At 37.2% G+C, this 13,381-nt stretch overlaps 4 protein-coding genes across 12 annotated transcripts in view; 3 read left to right on the top strand and 1 right to left on the bottom strand.

The window, feature by feature from the left end:
- olf186-M (Ki-ras-induced actin-interacting protein-IP3R-interacting domain olf186-M) overlaps positions 1-3,725 on the bottom strand; it is a 6,331-nt gene extending 2,606 nt beyond the window's left edge. The window contains exons 1-6 of one of the 8 annotated variants that reach the window (XM_026816620.1): positions 3,323-3,725; positions 2,971-3,139; positions 2,520-2,820; positions 2,151-2,446; positions 1,131-1,355; positions 4-1,047 (exon numbers count right to left, since the gene is read on the bottom strand). In XM_026816620.1, the coding sequence (XP_026672421.1) occupies positions 47-1,047; positions 1,131-1,355; positions 2,151-2,446; positions 2,520-2,761 (1,764 nt within the window). In that variant the 5' untranslated portion in view covers positions 2,762-2,820; positions 2,971-3,139; positions 3,323-3,725 and the 3' untranslated portion in view covers positions 4-46. Of the gene's footprint in view, positions 1-3; positions 1,048-1,130; positions 1,356-2,150; positions 2,447-2,519; positions 3,140-3,322 lie in introns of those variants that run through there. The other 7 variants (XM_018030887.2, XM_026816626.1, XM_018030878.2 and 4 more) reach the window with 7 other exon arrangements.
- Positions 3,726-4,036: 311 nt separating this feature from the next.
- LOC108628773 (uncharacterized) lies at positions 4,037-4,870 on the top strand. The gene is made up of 3 exons (XM_018030941.2): positions 4,037-4,156; positions 4,225-4,411; positions 4,606-4,870. The coding sequence occupies exons 1-3, from the start codon at positions 4,058-4,060 to the stop codon at positions 4,662-4,664; spliced, it is 345 nt and encodes a 114-aa protein (XP_017886430.1). The 5' UTR covers positions 4,037-4,057; the 3' UTR covers positions 4,665-4,870.
- Positions 4,871-5,213: 343 nt separating this feature from the next.
- LOC108628760 (ribosome biogenesis protein TSR3 homolog) lies at positions 5,214-6,543 on the top strand. The gene is made up of 4 exons (XM_018030909.2): positions 5,214-5,474; positions 5,532-5,716; positions 5,793-6,180; positions 6,277-6,543. The coding sequence occupies exons 1-4, from the start codon at positions 5,351-5,353 to the stop codon at positions 6,411-6,413; spliced, it is 834 nt and encodes a 277-aa protein (XP_017886398.1). The 5' UTR covers positions 5,214-5,350; the 3' UTR covers positions 6,414-6,543.
- A 113-nt stretch (positions 6,544-6,656) lies between these two features.
- Positions 6,657-12,848, top strand: LOC108629029 (F-box only protein 32). 2 transcript variants are annotated; one of them, XM_018031376.2, is made up of 7 exons: positions 6,657-7,026; positions 9,892-9,938; positions 10,088-10,137; positions 10,272-10,458; positions 10,529-10,704; positions 10,779-11,029; positions 11,106-12,848. In XM_018031376.2, exons 1-7 carry the CDS (start codon positions 6,905-6,907, stop codon positions 11,302-11,304), a joined length of 1,032 nt encoding a protein of 343 aa, XP_017886865.1. In that variant the 5' UTR covers positions 6,657-6,904; the 3' UTR covers positions 11,305-12,848. The 2 variants fall into 2 exon arrangements, with proteins under 2 accessions (XP_017886865.1, XP_017886875.1); XM_018031386.2 differs by lacking the exon at positions 6,657-7,026 and adding an exon at positions 8,296-8,456.
- The last annotated feature ends 533 nt before the right edge of the window (positions 12,849-13,381 follow it).

The raw sequence follows: 13,381 nt of genomic DNA, 5'->3' as shown, positions 1-13,381 counted from the left end.
TATGTATATTATAGTAAACGCGATATGTCATTTAAATTGATTGGAATTAAAATCCGGGTTCTAAGCGTACAGATAACACGCTACTTAACATCTCTCGGATTTCTGCCATTTCTCTCCTACTTTTTGTCACCATGCTTTCCAGATTCTTATTTTCTTGAATAATTTTCTCCATTTTCTTCCAATACTTTTTACTGTCAGAACGGCAGCAACAAGTAGTCTGTCCCTCCTTATCTTCGCACGATTGATCTTCGGACTGAACCTCTCCGACACAACATTTACCCTTATCTGAATCTTGTTTTACTTTGCTTAAACTATCATCCATCGGTCCCAGACTGTTCTGTTTTTCTCCAAAACATTTTTCCATATGGGAATTTTCAACTTCACATTTTGATTCTGTCATTTCCGCAATGTCTCTATTTAACTTCACTCTGTTGTCCACGAACGTGCTCTGCAAATCTTTCTCCAAGTTATATTCCGATTCAACGTTATGTTGCACAGCGTCTGACGTATAAGCATTTGGTATTGCATCCAAATCACTTACTCTAGTCTGCCGTTTCAAAGTTTTTCTTCTCCGAGTTAGAACAGACTCTTTATCGTGCTTTTGGACAAAGCCATCGCTATGTCTTCGTTCGTGAACCAAAAACTCCTTCTCATGCTTCGTGTTACAAAATCCATCACTCGCTCTGCGAATGTCAAATGTATTTTCTGTAACCGCGTAGGATAAAACTTCACCTTCGCAGTTAATATTCTTATCAGATCTTTTATTCGACGTGTTTATATTTTCATTGTCCATTTCATTGTTCGTTGGTGATTGAACATCACTGTCATCGAATTCATCCGTGCTGTCATAAAATGATAGTCTTTTTCGTATTGTTCCCTCCGCTTTTTGAATTGTAGTAGGCTCAAATATTTTATCTGTTACAATATTAGATACTTGCGAAATGGTGTTATAATCATTCCTAGTGTCACTTTCAAACGATGTTTTCGTATCAGATGGATGGATTTCGATTAAATCACCGTCATGTCCAAATGCGAACGATTTTTGTCCTGGAAATATTATAGATTCCGTTCTAACGTGTCGGCTGTAAAATTTTTATGAAATTGAACCGGTAGAATTGATTAATTCTTACCAATTATCATACGTTTGTTACGCATATCAGGACTTTTAGAACGTGGTTGTTCTAAAAATTGTCTATTATCGGGAGATAGTACAGACTGCGTACTGCTACAATGTACCGGGCTGTATTGTTCGTACGAATTGTACATTGCGTACGGATCGTGTTCATGGCTTTCATGTTCGCGTAAACGTTGCATAATTTTTTGTACAATTTCTGATGGTGCTACGTACGGCGAACCTTTTACATCAAATAAAAAATTGATTACTCATCGTGTTACCAAGTAAATATCGTTAATACACTCTAATTAAACGACATTAATAATAATAATAATAATAATAATAATAATAATAATAATAATAATAATAATAATAATAATAGATATTAGAACTGAGTATAAACGAGAAAAACAACGGTCGACGAAAAGTGTGCAAATTATGATGTAAAAGCCACATAATTTCATATAACTAAATATGTTGCAAACATAAAACGTTTTATTGATACTATAATTTAAATAATGATAATTGTTTCACATCTGTTACAAAACAACTTATTTCAATGCAAAATATTAAATGCCTTCACAATAATACATTTACTTCATGCATATTATATTTTCGGATTATTCATAAATAATATGCAAAACAATCTATAAGCTTAGTACGAGTCTTAAAACAGAATATTAACAAAGGACATTTTAAACAATATGTATAAAATACACGTACGAATACGTATTGTTAATGCGGAATTTAAGTAAACGTTGCTTGAAACTCAGGAAAAATTTGAGAAACCTAACTGTCACAGGACTTACAACATTAATCGGTCCAGAATGTCTGCGATGTGGACGAAGTCTAGACACAGATAATGTGTCATCACTTCCTATAAAATTACTGTGTGTATAACACTATTTAACCAACGATAACATCTTTACAAAGTTTATTCCTATCTGCTCCTATATACTAGAGTTCAAAGCTACAGCTCATCTCTGATTCAATATTTTATTATGTTTGTTTTAATGACCAAGATTCTTTGTCTTACCTGTCAAACCTCTATATCCTAATGATACGGAGTCAATAGATTCGCTAGTTTCTTGCTGTTGCTTCATGAAGTCGTTAATAGCTATGCCTTTTAATTTCGATGGCTGCAAAAATCTTTTTGGTATACGAGAAAGGGAACCATTTTCCTGCGGGCTGCTCGAGCAACCACCGAAACCGAGGCCAAGTAAAATTGCTTCTGGATCCGCCCTCCTTAATTCTAATAGGCTTTCTACACTGCTACAGTGACTACTGTCAGACTGTAAACTAGGATCTCGAACCAGCCTATGAGGCAATGAGCTATGAGAAACAGACCACTTTAGGTGTCCAGTTTAAAAGCTTATTGTATATTAGTTTTACATCTGAATAATACCTAGGTAGGCCTGGTGTATTAATTGTCGTTGTAGTAGGAACATTAATAGGCGCGGATATAGTCATAATTGGCTGTTTTGTTCCCATGGGATATGGAATGTCCTTAGGCTGTGTCGGTTCCAATGAACCACCGGCTGTCTCTGTCCTATCTTCTTGATATTCATTCTTTATAGCAAAATTAGACTTAATAGGCGACGGTATTGAATCTATCCATTGTTGAACGGGGCCAGTTTGACGTCTCATTTCCCAAATCCCTCTTAACCAACCTGCTACCTTTACAATTGTTTCTTTCCTTGTGCTTTCTTGTAAAGTAGAAACAGTAGCCGTTTAAACATTAATAAAGACAGTTAAAGGAGAAGAATATGTAATAAATCGTAATTTATAAACACAGTATACTGCTGCTAAATGTATGAACTTATTATGTGCCTATGAAAATTGTGCAAAGTGCATACATTAGATAATAAACGAGGGTATATATACTAAACGAAGAGACAAACAACTGTCCGTTAATTGTTAAATAATCATTTTAATCGTTTATACATCGTGTTTGAACGTATGCGTGAAACCATATGAAGCAGTGAACCATTTATTTCTTTTGAGAAAGTACCTGGTTCCATAGTCCTTAAGCAGCGTGAATATTGAAGCATAATTAATATCAAGTAAAAAGTGTAGAGATATTGAATGACACAGGTACGCATCAACCAGCTACTATTTTCATGTACGATTACGAAATGACAATTTTAATAATGCATATTGAAAACTATTCGATATCAACACGAAAGGTAGAACGAGAAGTAGACTTACCTTGAATTTAAGATATACGTAAGAATGAACGGAACATCCCGATGTTCGAATCAAAACCTTGTTAAACACATGTTTAAAGAATCAGCGTTCTCTAAAAGATTTGTTGTTCCGCGGAACGATTGGGAACGATTGAGAATAGAACAGCCACTTGTTATCCACTCTAACAGCGTTTCAGGAGCGTAGCATAGTGGCACTCTGGCACTTCCAGCATCTACAAAATTGGGTGTAGTTTTCTCCGTATAATTTTGTATCTTACATCAAGAGACGAGATAGCAAATTTGAATATGCGCTTGCCCGACGGCTACTGTTGCGTTATTATAAGCGTCCACAGTCGAAATTTAGAAATTTATTTCTTGATACGATTGTCTTAGTTGCTTTTCTTTTTAATTTTTAGTTTTGGCTGTTGTCATTTCTTGTTTTCACCGTGCATATCGACTGTTGGGGCCCTCCTCGGGGCCTGCTGTCCCCTTCCGTCTTGTGAAACATTTCACAGCTCTCGCTCTCACTTACATTCTGACAACAGTGACAATTCCCGCCGTTCCCGCCGTTCCCGCCCGGTGTCTTCCAAAAACAAAAGTATAAGAGAGCGAAGAAAGATAAAAGAAAGACAGTGACGTAAATGCTTACATACAGGTGTGCATTTTGCGTCAAAGAATCATTTGTTTAAAAGCTAGAACGATCGAAAAGGAATTCTTAAAACCACAAGAAGGAATATTTAATATAAAGGAGGTTAAGATGTGTGCCCAAGCTCTGATCAAGAAACCACGAATCACTTCACAATTAACAAATAAATACATCGGTAAAGAAGTGATACTACTTGGGACTGTTAGAAACGTAAGTTTTATTCGTATCGACGAAACGAAAACACAAGTGTTTGTACTAATTTAGAATTTTATTAACAGAAAAGTTCGAACGGTAAAAATTTAGAAATACTATCAACCGATGGCGGAGCTATAAATGTAACTATACCGGAACCTATTGATGGGAATGTCGAAGGTTACATTGAAGTGCATGGTATTCTTCAATCGAGAACTACAATGAATTGTAGCAGATACATAATATTTCCTCCTGAAATATCGAATGAATTCGGTAGGTATATATTTCATTTACGTACAGTCATTCATAATAGAATTTCAGATTGTAAGATTTTAAATTGTTACAATTATGATATGAAATAAGAAATTTAGTCTGTATAACTTTTATTATTGTGAGTGACTGTGTGTATCAACTAATAAACTTCATTTATTTAGTAAGCCACTTAATCGCAGGAAAACTTTTTATAGATGAGTCTGCTTACAAAGAAATGGCAACGCTGATATCCTTACTAGGAGATAGAGTGTGAAGACATTATTAACGTGTGTTAAGCTTATTATTCAAATGAATGATATATTACAAATGTAATAAACTTTTTATTTTCTGTAAGAAAGAATTGATTTTCTACTCCTATTAATATGAAAGTGAAATTGATCATATAAAAGATAAACAGATTAAGATCTGCTATTTTGTAAAATATACAGAATCAAAATAAATTCTTGTACTGGATTCTCATTCTATTGTTTAATCAGTAGTGTAAGATAGTATTACTTGATTGTATAGTTCATTTCTGTTCGTTTTGTCCTCTTTCTAACTATTGACATCCTCACCGATTACTATGACAATCCTCACCGATTTTCCTACTTATTTTGATAAGAATACAACAACTAAATATTAATTTCAACTCAAATTTGATTAATTTTTTTACCTTTATATAGAGAGATTAATTTTTTATAAGACTGTATATATGTTCGAAAATATGTTTTATTTATTACATGAAATAGTCCTGTTTAATTGGTTGACACGCTAGTAGCGTTCATACATATACATATATATGTATAATGTGTACATTATTTATGATTCAGTTATAAGTTATAAGCGATTTGAACTCGGGGGTTGGCAAGAAAATTTAAAGTGAAACCGTCCTGTAAGCACGTCGTGCTCGTATACAAGAAAATACATATTACGAAAAGTTTCTAATCGTAAGTTTCGTAAATGTCGCCACGCGGGAAAAAGAATAAAAATAGTTTGGTAACGAGGAGACAGCGGCATGTCCTTGGAAAAGAAGAAAAATATCGTCAAGAGAGAGACAAATCGGACAAAGAGGACATGGGATCAGGTTAGAATAAAATTTCAGTTATACAGTTACGAGAAAATGAACAGTTTCGATTTTCAGATGAAGAGAAGAACGCGAAAGAGAAAACGGAATTGTTCGTCCCCTTCCCGGTTGCTATGTGGGATCTTGAACAGTGCGATCCCAAAAAATGTTCCGGTCGAAAATTAGTTAGACATGGTTTAGTAAAAATATTACGGTTAGGAACTCGGTTCGCGGGATTAGTTCTGACACCAGTTGGTCAAAAGGTATGGAATACACGATTCACACTATCCAAGAAATATATTTAGTTTTTATATTTTACACTGAAATATTATGTTTCAGTGTGTAAGTCCAACAGATCGTGATATTGTACGGGAATTTGGTTGCGCAGTGGTTGATTGCAGTTGGGCACGTTTGGATGAAACCCCATTTAATCGAATAAGAACTCCCAATCCTCGCCTATTACCATTTCTAGTCGCTGCAAATCCGATAAATTATGGCAAACCTTGTCAATTAAGTTGCGTAGAAGCTATAGCAGCTACTTTAATTATAACAGGATATCCTGAAGAAGCAAACTTGTATCTTGGGAAATTCTCTTGGGGTCACTCATTTGTAGAATTAAACAGTGAATTATTAGAAAGTTATTCGCTTTGTAAAAATTCGGAAGAAATTATAGCCGTACAAGAAAAATTCCTGGCCGATGCGCGAGAGGAAAGGTTAAATAGACAGGGTAATTGTCATACGTTTAAATTTTTAATTAACAATGAATAGACAGACACATATTTATCATTTGGTTATTAATGATACTGGTTTGATTTAATAATAGCTATCTCGGATTTTCCTCCAACGGATTCAGAAACAGAAGAAGAAGAACAAGAGGAAGAAAAAGAAGAAAAAGAATCAGTACCTACAAATCTGACCTCTGAAATAAATGAAAAAGTTAAAGACATGAGTATAAAATAATACTTATTATGAAAATAATTGTCATTGTAATTGTATGTATATATTTTTTGTAATAACTAAAGACATGTGCGTTGTTACGCATGTTTGTACAGTTTCAGTTTTATAGACAATTAATAAAAGCTAAACAAGAGATCTCCCGTAATTGATAAAGAATCCAACGAATACTTATTACTTAAATATCGTGTTCTTTCTATACCACTGAATCACGCATGTGCAACTGCGTAAATTTCAACATGGCGGAATTCTTGTCGAAAGTGAACTGGTCCGTCAGTCGCACAGCTGATACATGAGTGACGTCAGTAAAACAAAGCCATGCGCGGTCGATCGCAGCCGCGAAGTAAACTGAACTGTCTGAGCTGTTTTGCGAGCAAACATTGGGCGTCCGTGAAACAGTGAGGTGCGTTCCGTAATATTTCATATCGTCAATCAAAGGCACGGCTGGTTTGCGTGCGCAAACGAGCTAACCGTCTCGCGCAGTTCCTTCGCGAACGATGCCATTCATATCGAAGGATTGGCGCAGTCCTGGAGAAGAATGGGTGAAAACTGTCGAGGGTTGGGAAAAAAAGAAAATCCTCGAGTGCGCCAACAATAAAACACTTTCTCTTCTACTTCGGTAAGTAACACCAACGTCGACTTTCGCTCTTCCCTTTTTTTTTTTTTTTTGTTACATTCCCACCGCTATTCTTTGCTTTCGAACGTGCAAAACTAATCGTTTTCCGGATTCTGTTCCATCTGTCTCACAGCTGTTACATCGATCGAATGACAGTTGTTGGTTTGTTTACTATCGTGAACTTTACAATCGCGCGTTTCGTCTACTCGTTACATACAATTAAATTGACAGTATATTTCCTCTAACCAAATGAATGAAATACAAAGAGTAACAATTGCTTGAAATCAAATTTTCATGGATTTTCCTTTCCCTATCAAGGAAAAAGCGACGGAGCAGACCTCGTCGCATAACAGAATTTAAATCCTTTTACAATCTATGATCTGATATCAGCCGTGCTTTGTAGATACGTTCTTTTGTAGTATGATTGAATCGTGCATAAAATCTGTGTGATTTTCGACGAAATGTACTATATCCACAATTTCATACTGATTTTTATCATCAACGTGAAGAGAATCGAATAAGACACAAAGTTTTCAAGTCTGTTGGTAAATATTCTAACAATAAGTTATCTTATTCCTCGATGGCAGTACGAACATAATGCCAAAAATAGCCTGTCTGCGTTGTTCTACGTGGATTCTTGCTTCATTCCAAAAGCAGTGCAGCAGGATTTTGCTCGCAAGACGAAAGCGTATGATACGCAGAATATTTTTCTCCCAGTTCCTCTTGATTCGAATCTTTATAACGACAAAGCTTTGGCTCTTCGATCATATACGATATGTATATGTATGTATATTTGCTCGAATGCATATTGCGCGTTCGTTTGAGTCGCTACATTAAGCCGGGTATTCATCTGAGCACGAATGCGAACGAGGCAAGGCGAGTCCGAACAAATGCCTCGTTTTGTCTCGTTTGTAAAATTTTTCTTCGCAAACGAAGTCTGCCGAGGCAACGAACGAGACAGTGATCCACAGCGAACGCAGTGAACGATGATCCAGCGAGATAGGCAAGGTACGTGGAACGTACACGAATGCCGTCCATACGTAACCAAATTTTTCTTTGAAGTACCGACTCCGATCGGCTCGGGTCCCGAATGCCTCAGTCTGTGCGGCGAACAGCCGAATGTAGTTTGCCGCGCCTCGGTTACACGTCCACATATGTATGCTCATTCGGCCTCGCCTTGCCTCGTTCGCATTCGTGCTCAGATGAATACCCGGCTTTACGTACGAGCACAATACACGGACGTACGCATTTACGCCTTGTGCGTTTTCCCTTTTGTCTTGGTCGGCAGACAAGTACACATACAACAATGAGTTTGAACGCGTCCTCGTGTTCGTTCGCGAGTTAAGCACTGCCGCCGCAAGTCGTGAAAGCTCATGCAACGGAGATAATAGAAAGAGATCGAGGCAGACGGATAGACAGATGAAGAGATTTGTGTAATTGTTACGGAGCAGCCACGCTTTCGCGCACTTTGCAAAAAGAACCGATCCGCTTCGTCCATTCTTTGACTGCTTACGCTTGTTAAGGATTTTAGCAGTCGTGTATAAAATCTGAACTTTTCTTCATAAAAATTATCGCACGTAGTCTTCAGTTTGTAACAGTATTATTTTAGTGGTATCTTAATGATTTCTTTAATGTGTTTTTCATTAAATTGCTGAAGAAAAATAATACAATCACAAATAGATACAATTAAGCTCCTGTCGTTCTCGTTTGAGGTCATAGAAGTAGGTCGTGACCTAGCTAAAGCGACCTGCACTAATTTCGCAAATCTCCTTTCGAATCTCTGAATTCTTCCGATACATTCAGCACGATCACTTTGTTCATGTTCGAAAACTTAAGAGTTCCAGTATCAAGTGTTTTGAGGTCGCGAGGCCTATGATTACGGCGAATTGAATTTCCAAATTATTCGCACTTTTCTCAGTAAACTTTCCAGTTTGTAATCTAATTCCCTATGGTTTCTAAGAAGGTGATGAATCGAACAAATTCGATTATTTGTAGTAGTATGAGCCAGTAGTATGAGTTCTATGCCAGAACCTCGGTATAAGAATACGTACACACATTTAAGAGAATATATAGTATATTTATCAGTTTATAGTAGCAGCGAATAGTATTAACAATGTAAAATAATTTACATACACGTCTTCGTTTCCGTTATTGTAGTTTTGCAGAACGGAATGAACGAGAGGAGACACGAGTAAATTTCTTATTTTTTCGTATTGCTTACGAATAGTAGGATAAATAGAATTGATCGCGCGTACGTGTACCTGCTACACGATTCATTTCACGAACAGAGTACACACATATTACCGATAGTTATATAATGTTACGGATTACTGTAACGCAAGGTTTCTCCCCTTGCGTCGCGTAAGCGCATTAGTGCAAGGTCTTTCTCGCGATGATCTTTCGCAAGTTCCAGTGTCGTCTGTTGCGCTCGACATCCGAAGTACCGAATACCATACCATGCAGATTGCGAGCGTTTCTCATGCATTCGTGAATAAATTACGTACGATCAACCTGACGCTACTCTCACGCGAACGTTGATTTTCGCCTATCCGTAAATTTTTCAAGTTTGTGCAACTGCAGAACTAAATTCGATATTTCTAATGTTAATAAAATGATTATTAGATTCAACGGACGTGTGACGACGAGCCCTAGTAGAAAATTAATAATGCAACGCCGTTTGTATCGAACGTTCGACGAACATTGTAGCAATTTTTGAATGTTGATCGATTCTACTGTATAAAATAATATAACGCTAGGACGGACATTGGAACGTTCGTGTGGCTGTAGACTTAATATAAGAATGCGCTTGTTGATGGTTTCATGATAACAATTAACGATGGTATTATCATTTTACTTTGTCTTTTGCAGCGGCGACAAAGATGCGCTCGATAAGAAAGAGAAGGACAAAAAGAAAGGCAAGTAGCACGTAAATGCACAAACATGACTCTTTATTTTATTTTATAAATTAATATTAGTTTAATTAATATTAGAGGAGCAGATGAGGCCTGATGAAATTTTTGATAACTATCTCTTCGACTAATAACGCAATTCCGTATAATTTTAGAAAACGTCGTTCAGCCGCATTGCCGCATCACGCTGAAATGCACGCGCGAGGTGAGTGACTTGCTCCATCCGTGTTTATATTTAACCTTCGCGTTAACATCACGAAAAAAGCGTGAAAATGAAATTTGTCCAAGAGTACGTGCAAAACGAATGCGACGGCGGCGTAATCGTTCTTAAATTTTCAGATCGCTGGCTTCAACGGTTTGAGCGACGCGCTAAAAAGACTAGACTTTCTATCTGCGGTGCACGATTGCCGACGTTTTAATTATATTGTACGTTTATTGGATCTTCTGGTCAGTCATAGAATGGGTGGTCTGAGCGGATGCGCTCAACGAGTCCTGTTCAATATGTTGGAGGAAGTCGCGCTTGAAGGTAAACGATTCTCGAAGCTGTTGACTCAATCGCGCGTTTATGACATGTACTTTTACCGTATGCTCGACAGTATCGTTGTCACAGCAACAAACCGGGAGACTCCGACGGCTAATCGAAAGAGTACGAGCTTTCAGCGCGAGTTGCTGTTGGGGTGGTAGACCACTAGGATCCGTGATCTTGTGGGAGAAACACAAAGCCGCCCTGGAGAGGATCTTGCAAATCGCCTCTTCTATCACCATAACTCAGGTATGAAAGCGCGTAGCGAGAACGAGGAGAGACAAGGTATCGCGTGTTCGCTGTTGTTGCTGTTTCCGTTTCAGCCGGATGAAGAACAGCAGCCGCAGTGGTCGGATTTGCCCGCGGAGTGTCGCCGGGAGGTGCTCCTTCGTCTCAGTGATCCGCGAGACATCGAAGCGTCTTCGGAAGCCTGCGAATACCTAGCTGTTCTCGCGCAGGAACAGAGAATCTGGCGGGAGTTGGCCCAGTACCACTTCACGCCTCAACAAATAGCCACTACTAGGAAACAAAATCCTGGAAAGGATTGGAAAAATATTTTTACTATCGCTCGAAGGTGATAACATTAAACAATGACCCAAGTGTTCATTTGTAATTATAATATTTATCTGTACTGTTTATTGTTCGAGCAGATCGTTTGGTCTACGGGAAGAGTACGCTGAGATGATTCAACTGTGCCGCAATTGCCGATGCTTATTCTGGCGATCGCTCGGACATCCCTGTATCGCCGATCAAGATCCAGCGTTTCAAGAGAAACTGGCGGACGTCGATCGAGCCTCTCTACACGTACCGATTCCCCCACAGACCTTTTTGAAATTTTTCTCTCTATGAAACGTTCAGACAAAGAAGAGGGAACAGAAGAGTTGTAAATTTTAACCCTTTCAGCTTGATCCCTTTTTTCGTGATGAAAAAAGACGCAACTGCGAAGGTATATACGCGCGCGTAATCTGACAAGCGACTCGGCTCGGACTACGCGTTTCATATGAGGCATCTTTGTTTCTGGCTTAAAACGCTCCCTCGATCTTTGTCTTCGACGTATACATATACGTATATCGTACGCCTTTCAATTTCGGTCACGATCCGCTCCGATTCGTTCTTACGGATACAAGATACGGTATCGTGATCGTTTCGTTCTCTCCTCGAAATTCTGTATCGTTAATTAACGATCGTTGTGTCTTATCCTTCGAAATTTGTCGACGTTAAGCTAAGAAACATAATTAAGCTTAAATTAGTCCATCGCATCGCGTCCGCGGAGAGATTACTAAACGAAGCGAACGAATTATGTGAAATCACGTGATGAATGTTTAAGTGTATCGTGTATTGTGGAATTAGCGGTTTTTTCTTCATCCATTTGTAGTCACGATGCTGCATCGTGCTACACTTCTCGGAATGAAAGACATTTCTTTATTCTTTTACGAACCAATGGATTCATTTTTGAAACGTTACGTTTTCGTTGGCAGCTCTGTATCAAATTGATACTTACTTTCCCTATTTTTAGATCGATATTTACTTTACAATCGTTTCGTATTATTTTGCTACTTGCTTTCAATGCATTTTTCGCTCATATTTCCATTATGCATTTTTCTATTCCATGTCGTTATTGTCGTCTTTATCATCATCGTCTTCGTGAACAGGAATTACAATTATAGAACTATTATTATTAAAATGGAGCATACTAGAAGCACACGTTATTACAGGCTCACGCTCACATCAATCTATTTGCTTCCTTTTTCTCCTTTTTCCTTCTTGAGACAGGGAATGTGAAAAGGACAGTGAGATAAGAGAAAAGTTCATTTTATGTTTGGTATGCTCGATTTAACGAGTGCGTCAAATTCCCATTGCTTAACATGCAATTATTACATTTATTTATTTAAATGCATCGTTGTTGAATTTTTGAATATTTCATAAATACATGGATATTATTATATTTAATTAAGTAATTGATTTGGAATGATGTGGAAATTATACTGCCAAAACAGATACTATAATCGTATTCACTCGAATTGATATGCCTTTATTTTTTGGTACACTCATTTTAAGTACGATATATATGTAATAGAGTTTATTCGTGTACGTTACTACTTTTTACATAATACAATATGAAATTGCGTTGCAAATCCTTGCAAAGTAGTCGCATCGCAAAATATGCGCCGTTAGCAGGCAGGAATATATACATATACATTCATATACATAAATTTCTGATAAGCGAGAACTGTGCATTTCAGCCTAACATTTTAGCAAATTGTAATTTTTGACATTTTCTTTACTAATTTATGTAATTTTTTATCTTAACGCAACATTTTTCCTTACGCAAATGATGTAAGTAGAGCACTGTTGTGCCAGATGCTTCGAAATAAAAAATTTATTTATCTATATACAGTGAGTATCGCCTAAGGTAAGCCACCTAAATAACTTTTATATTTTTTGAGATAGAAAGAAATGATTCAAACAAGAGTTGTTCGGTTTGGTGGGACAAATTGTGTGCATAATTTTTCTGCAGGTAGAGATACTCGGAAAATTTGAAGGTCAACTTAATGTTTTTCTATGGAACCACATATTTTTGAATTCTTAAGATCGTGGCCTTTATCTAGACAATTTCAATGACCAATATCGTTCAATGTCGTAAACGGAAAAAAACATTCTAAAAAACAAAAACGGGGAACTTTAAGAACGAGGAATTTCGAAAACGAGGTAACTTCAAACCGAAAATTCTAAAAAGCGATTCTAAAAAGCAAGTTTGCAGTTAGGATACACATATACGGAAAAATTACGCGTGTATTGGTACGCCGTTGAAACTATACGCGCGCGGTTAGATTCTCCTTAAAACAAAGACATAACAACATTCTAGACTGGAACCGCATACTATGAACGGAAAAATCGGCACATTTTACATCAGGACCTTTAGTTT

The sequence above is a fragment of the Ceratina calcarata genome, unplaced genomic scaffold, assembly GCF_001652005.2.
Source record: "Ceratina calcarata isolate Rehan_Ccalc_2016 unplaced genomic scaffold, ASM165200v1 scaffold127.2, whole genome shotgun sequence".
Classification (NCBI taxonomy): domain Eukaryota; kingdom Metazoa; phylum Arthropoda; class Insecta; order Hymenoptera; family Apidae; genus Ceratina; species Ceratina calcarata.
The sequence above is the reverse complement of the archived record's forward strand: the minus strand, read 5'-3'. Positions and strand labels throughout refer to the sequence as shown.

Excerpts from the sequence above, each read along its gene's own strand:
- LOC108628773 (XM_018030941.2), top strand. The coding sequence starts at position 4,058 with ATGTGTGCCCAAGCTCTGATCAAGAAACCACGAATCACTTCACAATTA. Across the intron at positions 4,157-4,224 it reads TACTTGGGACTGTTAGAAAC|AAAAGTTCGAACGGTAAAAA; the intron begins GTAAGTTTTATT and ends TTTTATTAACAG. Across the intron at positions 4,412-4,605 it reads TGAAATATCGAATGAATTCG|ATGAGTCTGCTTACAAAGAA; the intron begins GTAGGTATATAT and ends AACTTTTTATAG.
- LOC108628760 (XM_018030909.2), top strand. The coding sequence starts at position 5,351 with ATGTCGCCACGCGGGAAAAAGAATAAAAATAGTTTGGTAACGAGGAGA. Across the intron at positions 5,475-5,531 it reads CAAAGAGGACATGGGATCAG|ATGAAGAGAAGAACGCGAAA; the intron begins GTTAGAATAAAA and ends TTCGATTTTCAG. Across the intron at positions 6,181-6,276 it reads GGAAAGGTTAAATAGACAGG|CTATCTCGGATTTTCCTCCA; the intron begins GTAATTGTCATA and ends ATTTAATAATAG.
- LOC108629029 (XM_018031376.2), top strand. The coding sequence starts at position 6,905 with ATGCCATTCATATCGAAGGATTGGCGCAGTCCTGGAGAAGAATGGGTG. Across the intron at positions 10,705-10,778 it reads CTTCTATCACCATAACTCAG|CCGGATGAAGAACAGCAGCC; the intron begins GTATGAAAGCGC and ends TTTCCGTTTCAG. Across the intron at positions 11,030-11,105 it reads ATTTTTACTATCGCTCGAAG|ATCGTTTGGTCTACGGGAAG; the intron begins GTGATAACATTA and ends TTGTTCGAGCAG.